Source organism: Pseudoliparis swirei, chromosome 24 (genome assembly GCF_029220125.1).
Source record: "Pseudoliparis swirei isolate HS2019 ecotype Mariana Trench chromosome 24, NWPU_hadal_v1, whole genome shotgun sequence".
NCBI classification, from domain to species: domain Eukaryota; kingdom Metazoa; phylum Chordata; class Actinopteri; order Perciformes; family Liparidae; genus Pseudoliparis; species Pseudoliparis swirei.
In genome coordinates, this window is record NC_079411.1 from 29,420,188 (window position 1) to 29,434,567 (window position 14,380).

Sequence of the window (14,380 nt, forward strand, 5' to 3'; positions counted from 1 at the left end):
GTAATTACGCAACACGGAGATGTTCCGTGGAAACATCATGTCACCTGGAGAGGCTCTCTCACTTTATGGGGACAGTAAATGACATGAATGAGTGATTGGTGCCTTGGCGCAACACCGCCACGTTAAAAAAGGTTTATTCTTAAATTCTGGTGGAGATTAAAATCAAACTGTATCTGCTTCTTCCGTGCACGCGCAGCTCTGTATCGAAGCAACAGGCGGAAACGCGCATAAGGAAGGAGAGCTGCGCGCACACACGCCACACTGCACTCTATCGCTTCTCATTTGGGCACATTGGGCACCTTTACGCGCGGCGGTGTCAGTGGCTGCGGAGGAAAGAGGGCGGTCGGAGAGAGGTGTGTCCCCCCGCGCCTATCACACTGCGCCGCGCACGTGTGCGCTATTGTCACTCCGGGTTACGCAGCTTCTCACCAACAACGCATGCTCCACGAGCCCCTCCGCACTGTGGATGCCCGCCTCGGTGATGCCATGCCCCGCAACCACAGCGGAGACGAAGGCGGCGGCACCGGGCTCTGGATGAGGACGTCGCCGGGCCACCGCGCCGAGGGCTCCGGCCTGAAAGATGTCGAGTCCGGGCGGAAGACGATGAGCACCGCGGGGGACGGGCTGCTGTCGGCAGGTGCCGCCGCCGGCGGGTCGGAGAGCCTGCGCGGGAAGCGGGGAGCCCGGCTCAGCCTCCTGGGGAAGCCGCTGATCTACAGCGCGCAGAGCGGCCGGAGGACCGCGCACTACCGGCGGCTCCAGAACTCCCTGTACAACGTGCTGGAGAGACCCCGAGCCTGGGCGTTCATCTACCACGCCTTCGTGTGAGTACTTCCATCACGTGTGCGCGTGTGTGTGCGTGTGTGTGTGTGTGAGGGGCTGCACACCTGTTGCGCTCTGATAATGACGCGCACGCAGCCTCCAGCCGGGCTTCATTTCACAGCAACGTGAATCCTTACTTGACCTGTTTGTGCGCATGATGGCCGACATGTGTCACGTGACCCGGCGGGAGATGCGCGCCGTGAGTAACGGGCCTCCGGTTCGGGGTCTCTGCGCCGCAGGACGGTTCTCAGCTTTAACAACAATCCCCTTTCTGTCTTTGTTGTTGCAGTAAATGATAAAACACTCAACTCTGAGTTTAGTGCAGTTCCACTAGAATATATTCCTCATGTGCAGCTTTGTGGCATCTCTGAGAGGAAGGCAGTGGAGAGGCATGGTGCCTAGAGCAGTGTGTGTGTGTGTGTGTGTGTGTGTGTGTGTGTGTGTGTGTGTGTGTGTGTGTGTGTGTGTGTGTGTGTGTGTGTGTGTGTGTGTGTGTGTTCAGCTGTCAGAGGTGTGAGACGGCCTCCAGTTCACACAACTGGACTAAATCACTCAGGTGGTTTTATATCTGACCAATCAGGGGCCAGCATTTGGAGGAGTTTGTGAAACAGATTTCTACCTGATAAACCGCTCTACATCTGAGCTGCTCTGCATCTTGAGTCACGTGACGTATCTCCAGCTTCTAGGATACATTTGGAAACTCGTTTAATGTACATGAGGATATTCTTTAAATTAAATGTGTCCACACTGTCCTGTTTGAGATGGTGTCTTGCAGGGGAGGAAAATTACATATTTTTTAGGAGGCAATTTTGTCCCCCACTGACTGAAATCCAGGGGCATTTAACGAGAAATTAGGGGCACCTTTTTAAACTTGTGAACTAACATTCAACCCTGGATATAATAAGTCTATTAGTGAGTTCATACTTATTGGAGTAATGGTGGGGACATTATCTGCCCCTCCTCGTGATATCAGGGGCAAAACTATATTTCTTGGGGGCCGTTTTGCCCTCGTGTGTTTCTGACGCTGGTATCTAGTATTTCATTTCTATTAACCGCTCTCTCATGACTACAGGAGGATGGAGTGTCCTCTTGAGCGTCCTCTTGAGCGTCCTCAGGAGCGTCCTCTGGAGAGTCCTCTTGAGCGTCCTCTGGAGCGTCCTCTTGAGAGTCCTCTTGAGCGTCCTCTTGAGAGTCCTCTTGAGCGTCCTCTTGAGCGTCCTCTTGAGCGTCCTCAGGAGCGTCCTCTTGAGCGTCCTCTTGAGAGTCCTCTGGAGGGTCCTCTTGAGCGTCCTCTTGAGAGTCCTCTTGAGCGTCCTCTTGAGCGTCATCTGGAGCGTCCTCTTGAGCGTCCTCTTGAGAGTCCTCTTGAGCGTCCTCAGGAGCGTCCTCTTGAGCGTCCTCTTGAGCGTCCTCTTGAGCGTCCTCAGGAGCGTCCTCTTGAGCGTCCTCTTGAGCATCCTCTTGGCGTCCTCTTGAGCGTCCTCTTGAGCATCCTCTTGAGCGTCCTCTTGAGCGTCCTCTTGGCGTCCTCTTGAGCGTCCTCTTGAGAGTCCTCTTGAGCGTCCTCTTGAGCGTCCTCTTGAGCGTCCTCTTGGCGTCCTCTTGAGCGTCCTCTTGGCGTCCTCTTGAGCGTCCTCTTGGCGTCCTCTTGAGCGTCCTCTTGAGAGTCCTCTTGAGCGTCCTCAGGAGCGTCCTCTTGAGAGTCCTCTTGAGCGTCCTCTTGAGCGTCCTCAGGAGCGTCCTCTTGAGCGTCCTCTTGAGCGTCCTCAGGAGCATCCTCTGGAGAGTCCTCTTGAACGTCCTCTTGAGCGTCCTCTTGAGAGTCCTCTTGGCGTCCTCTTGAGCGTCCTCTTGAGAGTCCTCTTGAGCGTCCTCTTGAGCGTCCTCTTGAGAGTCCTCTTGAGCGTCCTCTTGGCGTCCTCTTGAGCGTCCTCTTGGCGTCCTCTTGAGCGTCCTCTTGAGAGTCCTCTTGGCGTCCTCTTGAGCGTCCTCTTGAGAGTCCTCTTGAGCGTCCTCTTGAGCGTCCTCTTGAGCGTCCTCGCGGCCTGCTTCCTCTCCAGGTGAGCGCTCAGCGGTGGTGGCCGATGTGTTGAATGATGTTCTTTGGAGGCGGGGGAGTGACCTCCCACTCGGCGTCGCCGTGGCGCCCGTGATGGAGGCCGCGACGGCCTTGAATGTGTCTCCGTGGTAACGGACCAGAACTCGTTGTTACATCAAAGGCCTCAGAGCTCCGTCGACTCTGCAGTTGTTGTACTTTTTACACGTGTTGCAACATTTAGAGCTCAGACGTGTTTCAACGAGCCGCCTGCAGACCTCCTGACTCCTCCTGACTCCTCCTGACTCCTCCTGACTCCTCCTGACTCCTCCTATCACCTACTATCACCTGCTGACTCCTCCTGACTCCTCCTATCACCTCCTGACTCCTCCTGACACCTCCTGACTCCTCCTGACTCCTCCTATCACCTCCTGACTCCTCCTGACTCCTCCTATCACCTCCTGACTCCTCCTGACTCCTCCTGACATCTCCTGACACCTCCTGACTCCTCCTGACTCCTCCTATCACCTACTATCACCTGCTGACTCCTCCTGACTCCTCCTATCACCTACTATCACCTGCTGACTCCTCCTGACTCCTCCTATCACCTCCTATCACTTCCTATCTCCTCCTATCACCTCCTGACTCCTCCTGACTTCTCCTATCACCTCCTATCACCTCCTGACTCCTCCTGACTCCTCCTGACTCCTCCTGACTCCTCCTATCACCTCCTGACTCCTCCTGACTCCTCCTGACACCTCCTGACTCCTCCTGACTCCTCCTGACTCCTCCTGACTCCTCCTATCACCACCTGACTCCTCCTGACACCGCCTGACTCCTCCTATCACCTCCTATCACCACCTGACTCCTCCTGACACCGCCTGACTCCTCCTGACTCCTCCTATCACCTCCTGACTCCTCCTGACTCCTCCTGACTCCTCCTATCACCTCCTGACTCCTCCTGACTCCTCCTGACTCCTCCTGACTCCTGCTGACACCTCCTGACTCCTCCTATCACCTCCTATCACCACCTGACTCCTCCTATCACCTCCTATCACCACCTGACTCCTCCTGACTCCTCCTATCACTTCCTATCACCACCTGACTCCTCCTGACACATAGGGAACACATCGGGAGAAAAAAATTTAACTCAAAAGAATTCTGGGTCAGCTTGTGGGAGAATAAATTAAAAAAAATACAAGCCAGCGAGGAATGTAATGTGAGTGTCTAAGAAGGAAAACTCTTAATAATCATAACTTTATTCATATAGCTTCTGCTCTACAGCATCCAGGTAAATACATGGAATGGTGACAGAAATGACTAAATAAAGAACAACAGAGTAAACTTCATGAGGGAACCAAAGAACTGTTCTATAAAAATGTGTTTGAATGTGGTTCTGCGAGCCTTATCCCCTCCATTGAGATCCTGCTGCCCCACTTACCCCGCATGACCTTTATTCTGAAAATCCACAGCTAACTAAATGCTAATATGTTAATGTCTTGCTCCTGAGTGAACTACAGGCTCAACGCTGCTGATCCCGTCTCAACGTGTGGCAGCAGCAGCACTGAGCCGGTCTTTGTGCCGACCTGGCCTCCTTCCTGCCTGCACACACACACACACACACACACACACACACACACACACACACACACACACACACACACACACACACACACACCCATGCACAGAGCTGCCATTCAGCTCACCTCTGGATTAACGAGCTCTTATCCTGGCAGAATGTTTCGGGGGGCAGGGGAAGGTGTTCCTCCACCTCCTCCTCCACCTCCTGGTGCCATGCACCACGACTCTCACTTGTTAAATATCTATCGGCTCTTTATTGTGAGGAGGACTTGACTTTACAGGCGGCAGTAAAGGACGCCGGTGGGTAGACAACGTCGGGCAACCGAAGCCAGACACAATAAAATGTTTCGTAGACGTCTGAATGACTACCGACGCTGTTTGGAGTCCCAGAGCTGGGATGTATCTTATTTTGAAGGATCGTTTATAGTCCAGTTATCGCATTTCTGACCCTGATATGTTTCATTTCCATTGTTTCCAACAGTTCATAAAGATGTTGCTCTGTAGCTTCTTTCAGGCTGTGATAACATGAGAGACGTCATCTCAGGGTCACAGTGAGACCACTGAGATAAAGATGAACTAGTTCAGGTCAAATAAAACATTCTGTGGAAACACATATAATAATAATAATAATATGTATGAATGCAAATAATAGAGAGATGACAATAGTTATTTCTTGTATTTTTTATTCTTTCGATTTCTGGAGACGGTTTCTAACTGAACTGAATAAAACAATGTGAGCCTAACGACGCCGAGATGTAGAGGTGTAGAGATGTAGAGATGTAGAGGTGTAGAGATGTAGAGGTATAGAGATGTAGAGGTGTAGAGATGTAGAGGTATAGAGATGTAGAGGTGTAGAGATGTAGAGATGTAGAGGTGTAGAGATGTAGAGGTATAGAGATGTAGAGAGGTAGAGATGTAGAGGTGTAGAGAGGTAGAGATGTAGAGAGGTAGAGATGTAGGTGTAGAGATGTAGAGGTAGAGTGTAGAGATGTAGATGTAGAGAGGTGTAGAGAGGTGGAGGTGGAGATGTAGAGAGGTGGAGATGTAGAGAGGTAGAGTGTAGAGGATGTAGAGATGTAGAGATGTAGATGTAGAGGTAGAGATGTAGAGATGTGTAGAGAGGTAGAGGTGTAGAGATGTAGAGATGTAGAGGTAGAGATGTAGAGATGTAGAGATGTAGAGGTGTAGAGGTAGAGTGTAGAGATGTAGGTAGAGATGTAGAGGTATAGAGATGTAGAGGTGTAGAGATGTAGAGAGGTAGAGAGGCAGAGGTGTAGAGATGTAGAGGTGTAGAGATGTAGAGGTGTAGAGGTGTAGAGATGTAGAGAGGTAGAGATGTAGAGATGTAGAGGTGTAGAGAGGTAGAGATGTAGAGAGGTAGAGATGTAGAGAGGTAGAGATGTAGAGAGGTAGAGATGTAGAGAGGTAGAGATGTAGAGGTAGAGGTGTAGAGATGTAGAGATGTAGAGATGTAGAGATGTAGAGGTGTAGAGATGTAGAGATGTAGAGGTGTAGAGATGTAGAGATGTAGAGATGTAGAGATGTAGAGATGTAGAGGTGTAGAGATGTAGAGGTAGAGATGTAGAGGTGTAGAGATGTAGAGAGGTAGAGATGTAGAGGTGTAGAGATGTAGAGGTGTAGAGGTGTAGAGATGTAGAGATGTAGAGATGTAGAGATGTAGAGATGTAGAGAGGTGTAGAGGTGTAGAGATGTAGAGGTGTAGAGATGTAGAGGTGTAGAGATGTAGAGATGTAGAGATGTAGAGGTGTAGAGATGTAGAGGTGTAGAGATGTAGAGGTGTAGAGATGTAGAGGTGTAGAGATGTAGAGATGTAGAGATGTAGAGAGGTAGAGATGTAGAGATGTAGAGGGTAGAGATGTAGAGATGTAGAGGGTAGAGATGTAGAGGGTTAGAGGGTAGAGATGTAGAGGGGAGAGATGTAGAGGGTAGAGATGTAGAGAGATGTAGAGGGGAGAGATGTAGAGATGTAGAGGGTAGAGATGTAGAGATGTAGAGGTGTAGAGATGTAGAGGTGTAGAGATGTAGAGAGGTAGAGATGTAGAGAGGTAGAGATGTAGAGATGTAGAGATGTAGAGATGTAGAGAGGTGGAGATGTAGATGTAGAGAGGTGGAGATGTAGAGGTGTAGGAGGTGGAGATGTAGATGTAGAGAGGTGGAGATGTAGAGAGGTGGAGATGTAGATGTAGAGAGGTGGAGATGTAGAGAGGTGTAGAGAGGTGGAGGTGGAGATGTAGAGAGGTGGAGATGTAGAGATGTAGAGGTAGAGATGTAGAGCTGTAGAGATGTAGAGGTGTAGAGGTGTAGAGATCTAGAGGTAGAGATGTAGAGGTGTAGAGAGGTAGAGGTGTAGAGATGTAGAGGTGTAGAGATGTAGAGATGTAGAGGTGTAGAGATGTAGAGGTGTAGAGATGTAGAGGTGTAGAGATGTAGAGATGTAGAGTGGAGAGATGTAGAGGGTAGAGATGTAGAGGGAGAGATGTAGAGATGAGAGAGGTAGAGATGTGAGATGTAGAGGTGTAGAGATGTAGAGATGTAGAGGTGTAGAGATGTAGAGATGTAGAGGTAGAGATGTAGAGATGTAGAGATGTAGAGAGGTAGAGATGTAGAGATGTAGAGAGGTAGAGATGTAGAGAGGTAGAGAGGTAGAGATGTAGAGATGTAGAGATGTAGAGATGTAGAGAGGTAGAGATGTAGAGATGTAGAGAGGTAGAGATGTAGAGATGTAGAGGTGTAGAGAGGTAGAGATGTAGAGAGGTAGAGATGTAGAGAGGTAGAGGTGGAGATGTAGAGATGTAGAGGTAGAGATGTAGAGATGTAGAGAGGTAGAGATGTAGAGAGGTAGAGAGGTAGAGATGTAGAGATGTAGAGGGTAGAGATGTAGAGGTAGAGATGTAGAGATGTAGAGAGGTAGAGATGTAGAGATGTAGAGAGGTAGAGATGTAGAGGTAGAGATGTAGAGGTGTAGAGAGGTAGAGATGTAGAGGTGTAGAGAGGTAGAGGTGTAGAGATGTAGAGGTGTAGAGATGTAGAGATGTAGAGGTGTAGAGATGTAGAGGTATAGAGATGTAGAGATGTAGAGGTGTAGAGATGTAGAGATGTAGAGGTATAGAGATGTAGAGATGTAGAGGTGTAGAGATGTAGAGATGTAGAGAGGTAGAGATGTAGAGAGGTAGAGATGTAGAGGTGTAGAGGTGTAGAGAGGTAGAGGTGTAGAGATGTAGAGATGTAGAGGTGTAGAGATGTAGAGGTGTAGAGATGTAGAGATGTAGAGGTATAGAGATGTAGAGATGTAGAGGTGTAGAGATGTAGAGAGGTAGAGATGTAGAGATGTAGAGAGGTAGAGATGTAGAGGTGTAGAGAGGTAGAGATGTAGGGATGTAGAGAGGTAGAGAGGTAGAGGTGTAGAGGTGTAGAGAGGTAGAGATGTAGAGATGTAGAGGTGTAGAGAGGTAGAGATGTAGGGATGTAGAGGTGTAGAGATGTAGAGGTGTAGAGATCTAGAGAGGTATAGATGTAGAGGTGTAGAGATGTAGAGAGGTAGAGATGTAGAGAGGTAGAGCGGTAGAGACTGTTACCGGGCAGATTGAGGCCTAACGACGGATAATAACCGTGTTTCTGTGAGGCCCGCTGTGCGGCCGGCCTCTCGATGTGCTGCTCTGTGCCAGGAGGAACCCCGAGTGCTTTTTTCATGTTACCACGGCAACGGATGCTGCATCCGGAGATTGCTCAACAATGCGGGGACAATTACATCTTTTGTTACGTCTCAATCATAAAATGGACGGACTGCGTTGCTGGGAGCTCCTCTGGGGGTCGACCGCTCCATCCGACCCCCCCGCTGCTCCACGAGAGGAGAGCCTCTGGATTGAGACCAGTCGAGTGTTGATGGGTCTGTGGACACCAGTGGACTCCGTCCGGCCCTGATGTGAGACCTCATGCAGGTCTCCAGCTCTTTTAATTCAACATTACATCACATTACTCTCCAGGACTCCGTGGATTATGTCTGCAAAGTGTGACCGTTCTCCCTTTTTCGTTTCCTGTCGAGCTCATTTTGCTCGTGATAAAACGAATATAAGAGATAAAGTGTAAAGTCGGCTTAAAAGTGACACGGCGGCGCACGCCAACAGACCCGCGGTACCAAGAGGCTCTCGTGGGCCAGGAATAGCTCCACTGGGGCTGGTTGGAGTGAGGCGTGGGCTGCACACTGCAGCAGTCATCATGTGGGGGGGGGGGCTGCCGGCTCCAAGGCTCTGGCCTGGTCAGTGTGTGTGTGTGTGTGTGTGTCACTATGTGGTGGTGACATGCTGGAGGCTCTCTGACCTCCCTGGACAGCTGTGCAGAGCCGATGCCCCGCCCCCCACAGCGGTGCAGAGCCCTAAGCCCCGCCCCCTCAGCTGGACTTTCTTCTCTTTCATTTTCTATAATTATTTTGTATCTCTGAGTGTCTCGACGCTCGTGAGGAGAGAAGAAGAGGAAACGGAGGAACGGGGAATGACTGAAGGCAGAGAGGCAGTTGAACATGTGATGATGTCATCATTACTTCCTGCTTCCTGTTTCACTCGGCAGTTCACACGATTGAATTTAACCCTAAAAAGCCTGTAAAGAAGCTGCATGTTCTCCACTGTGGGACCCGGCAGCCTCTTAGTGTGCAGCCTGTCTGCAGACATGTGATGACCTCATGGGGTTGACCTCCATGTGATGACCTCATGGGGTTGACCTCCATGTGATGACGTCATGGGGTTGACCTCCATGTGATGACGTCATGGGTTTGACCTCCATGTGATGACCTCATGGGGTTGACCTCCATGTGATGACGTCATGGGTTTGACCTCAATGTGATGACCTCATGGGGTTGACCTCCATGTGATGACCTCATGGGGTTGACCTCAATGTGATGACCTCATGGGTTTGACCTCCATGTGATGACCTCATGGGGTTGACCTCAATGTGATGACCTCATGGGGTTGACCTCCATGTGATGACCTCATGGGGTTGACCTCCATGTGATGACGTCATGGGTTTGACCTCCATGTGATGACCTCATGGGGTTGACCTCAATGTGATGACCTCATGGGTTTGACCTCCATGTGATGACCTCATGGGTTTGACCTCAATGTGATGACCTCATGGGTTTGACCTCCATGTGATGACCTCATGGGTTTGACCTCAATGTGATGACCTCATGGGTTTGACCTCCATGTGATGACCTCATGGGTTTGACCTCAATGTGATGACCTCATGGGTTTGACCTCCATGTGATGACCTCATGGGTTTGACCTCAATGTGATGACGTCATGGGTTTGACCTCAATGTGATGACCTCATGGGTTTGACCTCAATGTGATGACCTCATGGGTTTGGCCTCCATGTGATGACGTCATGGGTTTGACCTCAATGTGATGACCTCATGGGTTTGACCTCCATGTGATGACCTCATGGGTTTGACCTCAATGTGATGACCTCATGGGTTTGACCTCAATGTGATGACCTCATGGGTTTGACCTCCATGTGATGACGTCATGGGTTTGACCTCAATGTGATGACCTCATGGGTTTGGCCTCCATGTGATGACCTCATGGGTTTGACCTCAATGTGATGACCTCATGGGGTTGACCTCCATGTGATGACCTCATGGGTTTGACCTCAATGTGATGACCTCATGGGGTTGACCTCCATGTGATGACCTCATGGGTTTGACCTCCATGTGATGACCTCATGGGTTTGACCTCCATGTGATGACCTCATGGGTTTGACCTCCATGTGATAACCTCATGGGTTTGACCTCAATGTGATGACCTCATGGGTTTGGCCTCCATGTGATGACCTCATGGGTTTGACCTCCATGTGATGACCTCATGGGTTTGACCTCAATGTGATGACCTCATGGGTTTGACCTCCATGTGATGACGTCATGGGTTTGACCTCCATGTGATGACGTAATGGGTTTGACCTCAATGTGATGACCTCATGGGTTTGACCTCCTGCTCATTCACCACCGCTCCTTGGCTTTTATTGACATCTCCACGCGCGCTTCTGCACTTCCTGTGTTTGTGTTAACGTTCAGACGTGCAGAAAGAAAAGGAGAGTATGAATCCTCCTCACAGCCCGTCTGTGTGGGAGCACAGCGGCTCGGTGAGGCCCTCAGTGGAGGACACAGAGGCTCGGTGAGGCCCTCAGTGGAGGACACAGAGGCTCGGTGAGGCCCTCAGTGGAGGACACAGAGGCTCGGTGAGGCCCTCAGTGGAGGACACAGCGGCTCGGTGAGGCCCTCAGTGGAGGACACAGAGGCTCGGTGAGGCCCTCAGTGGAGGACACAGCGGCTCGGTGAGGCCCTCAGTGGAGGACACAGAGGCTCGGTGAGGCCCTCAGTGGAGGACACAGAGGCTCGGTGAGGCCCTCAGTGGAGGACACAGAGGCTCGGTGAGGCCCTCAGTGGAGTTCACAGAGGCTCGGTGAGGCCCTCAGTGGAGGACACAGAGGCTCGGTGAGGCCCTCAGTGGAGGACACAGCGGCTCGGTGAGGCCCTCAGTGGAGGACACAGAGGCTCGGTGAGGCTCTCAGTGGAGGACACAGCGGCTCTGTGAGGCCCTCAGTGGAGGACACAGAGGCTCGGTGAGGCCCTCAGTGGAGTTCACAGAGGCTCGCTGAGGCCCTCAGTGGAGGACACAGTGGCTCGGTGAGGCCCTCAGTGGAGTTCACAGAGGCTCGGTGAGGCCCTCAGTGGAGTTCACAGAGGCTCGGTGAGGCCCTCAGTGGAGGACACAGAGGCTCGGTGAGGCCCTCAGTGGAGGACACAGAGGCTCGGTGAGGCCCTCAGTGGAGGACACAGAGGCTCGGTGAGGCCCTCAGTGGAGGACACAGTGGCTCGGTGAGGCCCTCAGTGGAGGACACAGAGGCTCGGTGAGGCCCTCAGTGGAGGACACAGAGGCTCGGTGAGGCCCTCAGTGGAGGACACAGCGGCTCGGTGAGGCCCTCAGTGGAGGGAACTCTCCAGAACCAACAGCTCAGCCAGGAGAACAGTCTGTGTGTGTTGAGATCTCCAGGCAGTGCTCAAGGGTCAGGGCAACGCAAAGTACTCCAACTGTCCCTTTATAAAAATATATTTAAATATAATTCTTCTGTAGCCACGAGTCCCTAAAGTTTGTGTTTATGACTCAAAGTCACGAGCGTCAGGGTCAGGGGTCATTAGGGGTCGTCAGGGGTCGTAAAGGGTTGTCAGGGTTGCGTGTATGTGTGCGTGTGTGTTTATGTGTATGGGTCTCTGTGTGTGTGTCTGTATGTGTGTGTGTGTCTCTATCTCTGTGTCTGTGTGTGTGTGTCTGTTGGTGCGTGTGTATGTATGTGTGTGTGTCTATGTGTGTGTCTATGTGTGTGTATGTTAAGTCAGCGCCTCCAGCTCCAGAAGCTCCGCCTCTCATAATGGTTGTGTGTGTACGTATGTTTGATTGGAAATGTGCTGAGTACACGTAACTTCAGCATCTTTTGTAACAGGAGTTGTAAAAAGTGAAATTAATCTCGTCCACAAACATCACGACGGGGTTAATATATATTAATATTAACGTCACAATGAGCTCGACGTACATCAACACGGCTCCTATAGAGCTGCAGCAGTACGTCATATAATTATTATTACATAATATAAGAAAATAGCTTTATTTATAAAGGCTGAAATCACATCGACCCGTATGACAGGTGCGTCAGGAGAGGCTGAATATTTAAATATTACACAGAGAAGATGGAACCTGCTTCATTATTCTAATGTGTGTATATATGTGTGTATGTATATATATATACATAAATATACACATATATATACACATATATATATGTATATATTTATATATATATGTATATATATATACATACACACACATATATATACACGTATATATATATGTGTGTATGTATATATATATACATAAATATACACATATATACACATATATATATATTTATATATATATATGTGTATATATATATTATGTATATAATATATATGTGTATATATATGTGTGTGTATTTATAGATATATATACATATGTATATATATGTGTATATATATAAATGTATATATAAATATGTGTATATATATATATGTGTATATATATATATACACTACTGTTCAAAAGTTTGGGGTCACTTAGAAATGTCTTTATTCTTCAAAGAAAAGCACTGTTTTTTCAATAAAGATAACATTAATCAAAAATACCCTCTATACATTGTTAATGTGGGAAATGACTATTCTAGGTGGAAACGTCTGGTTTCTAATGAAATATCTCCAGAGGTGTATAGAGGCCCATTTCCATCAACTATCACTCCAGTGTTCTAATGGTACATTGTGTTTGATAATCGCCTTAGAAGACTAATGGATGATTAGAAAACCCTTGTGCAATTATGTTAGCACAGCTGAAAACAGTTATGCTGGTGATATAAACTATACAACTGGCCTTCCTTTGAGCTTGAAGTTTGAAGAACAAAATTAATACTTCAAATATTAATAATTATTTCTAACCTTGTCAATGTCTTGACTATATGTTCTATGAAATGTTCAATTCATTTATAAATAAAAGTGAGTTTTCATGGAAGACACACAATTGTCTGGATGACCCCAAACTTTTGAATGGTAGTGTTTATATATATGTGTGTAAATATATATATATATATATATATATATATATATATAATTATACCGTAAAGTTTTTTTTTGCTAACTTTGAAGCCGTTCCTGGATGTCCACCGTCTCTAGTTTGGTGCTAATAAAGTTTAGAGGTCATTTTATAGAGTGATGACATCACTACTTTGGGGATTACCACACACATGTGACTGGGCTCAGCTTTACACTCTGATGTTTAGGGCAGACATATTTAAATTCACTAGTTGTATAATTGGCAGAAATAACACACTCGTATGCTGCCTGTAAAGTGGAGACTTGTGGGAGTCCATATGACCTCCTTTCATTCACACATCCAGAGGTCAGAGGTCAAAGGGCATCTTTCGAATAAAGCGTTGTGCCAGTTTTCCCGGGACAAATTTCTTTTTTTTATTAAGTTGATTTTTATTCATCCCCCTTAAGTCGAAAAAATTCTATCATGCTAGTCAGATGTTGTCATGTTTAGATGGAGCCATGACTAGCGTTTAATATTTTGCTTTTTTCATGTTCCAGACACATAAATTAATAACAAAAGCTCTAAATGACAAAAAATGCAATATGTTAACTTAACATCTCCTAATAAATTAAGTTTCATGGCCTCCAACTTCCATTTCTGAAAACACCAACAAACATGTGAATCAGAAAGTGTGTGTGTGTGTGTGTGTGTATGTATGTGTGTGTGGCGGAGAGAACAGTATCTTTCAGAGGAGGGGGGGGGTAGATTTTAGGAATCAGGCTGAGCAGGAACACAGAACAGCTGCTCGTTGGAACAATAGAGGCTGGATGACCGCGGCCCGCGGGTCGTGTTACCCAGCCGGGCTTCTCATAGGCCAGAGAGCAGAGATTAATAGTAGTCCGTTCAGAAGCCTGATCACATGTCATGGAGGAAGAGCGCCGTGTTTGTGAAGCTTTGTTTGACCCGAGAAGCTTTAGGATGAAATGTTCTCCCAAAATAAAAGATGTTCTAAGACATGTATGTATATATATATGTATATACATATACATATATATATGTATATGTATATATATGTATATGTATATACATATATATATATTGTGAAGGTGCAGGTGTGTCCTGGTTCCACCTGTCCTCCCGTGTCCTCATGAATACATGAAGGTAATCAGCTGCATGTTGGTTATGCTGATGTGTCTCCTGCATGTTGAAGACGAGCAGCTTCCTCCTCAGCCACCTGCTGCCTGCTGCCTTGCTCCAGGGCTTCAGGCAGACTGTGTCTGGTCTCTAGTCGCTCCCTCAGACTCTCGTTCTCAGCTGTT

At 48.2% G+C, this 14,380-nt stretch overlaps 1 protein-coding gene across 6 annotated transcripts in view; it reads left to right on the top strand.

Annotated features, from left to right (window-relative positions):
• Window positions 1-401: 401 nt before the first annotated feature.
• LOC130189999 (potassium voltage-gated channel subfamily KQT member 5-like) overlaps window positions 402-14,380 on the top strand; it is a 72,518-nt gene continuing 58,539 nt past the window's right edge. For all 6 annotated transcript variants that reach the window (XM_056409087.1, XM_056409090.1, XM_056409088.1 and 3 more), the window contains exon 1: window positions 402-824. In XM_056409087.1, the coding sequence (XP_056265062.1) occupies window positions 439-824 (386 nt within the window). In that variant the 5' untranslated portion in view covers window positions 402-438. The remainder of the gene's footprint in view (window positions 825-14,380) is intronic.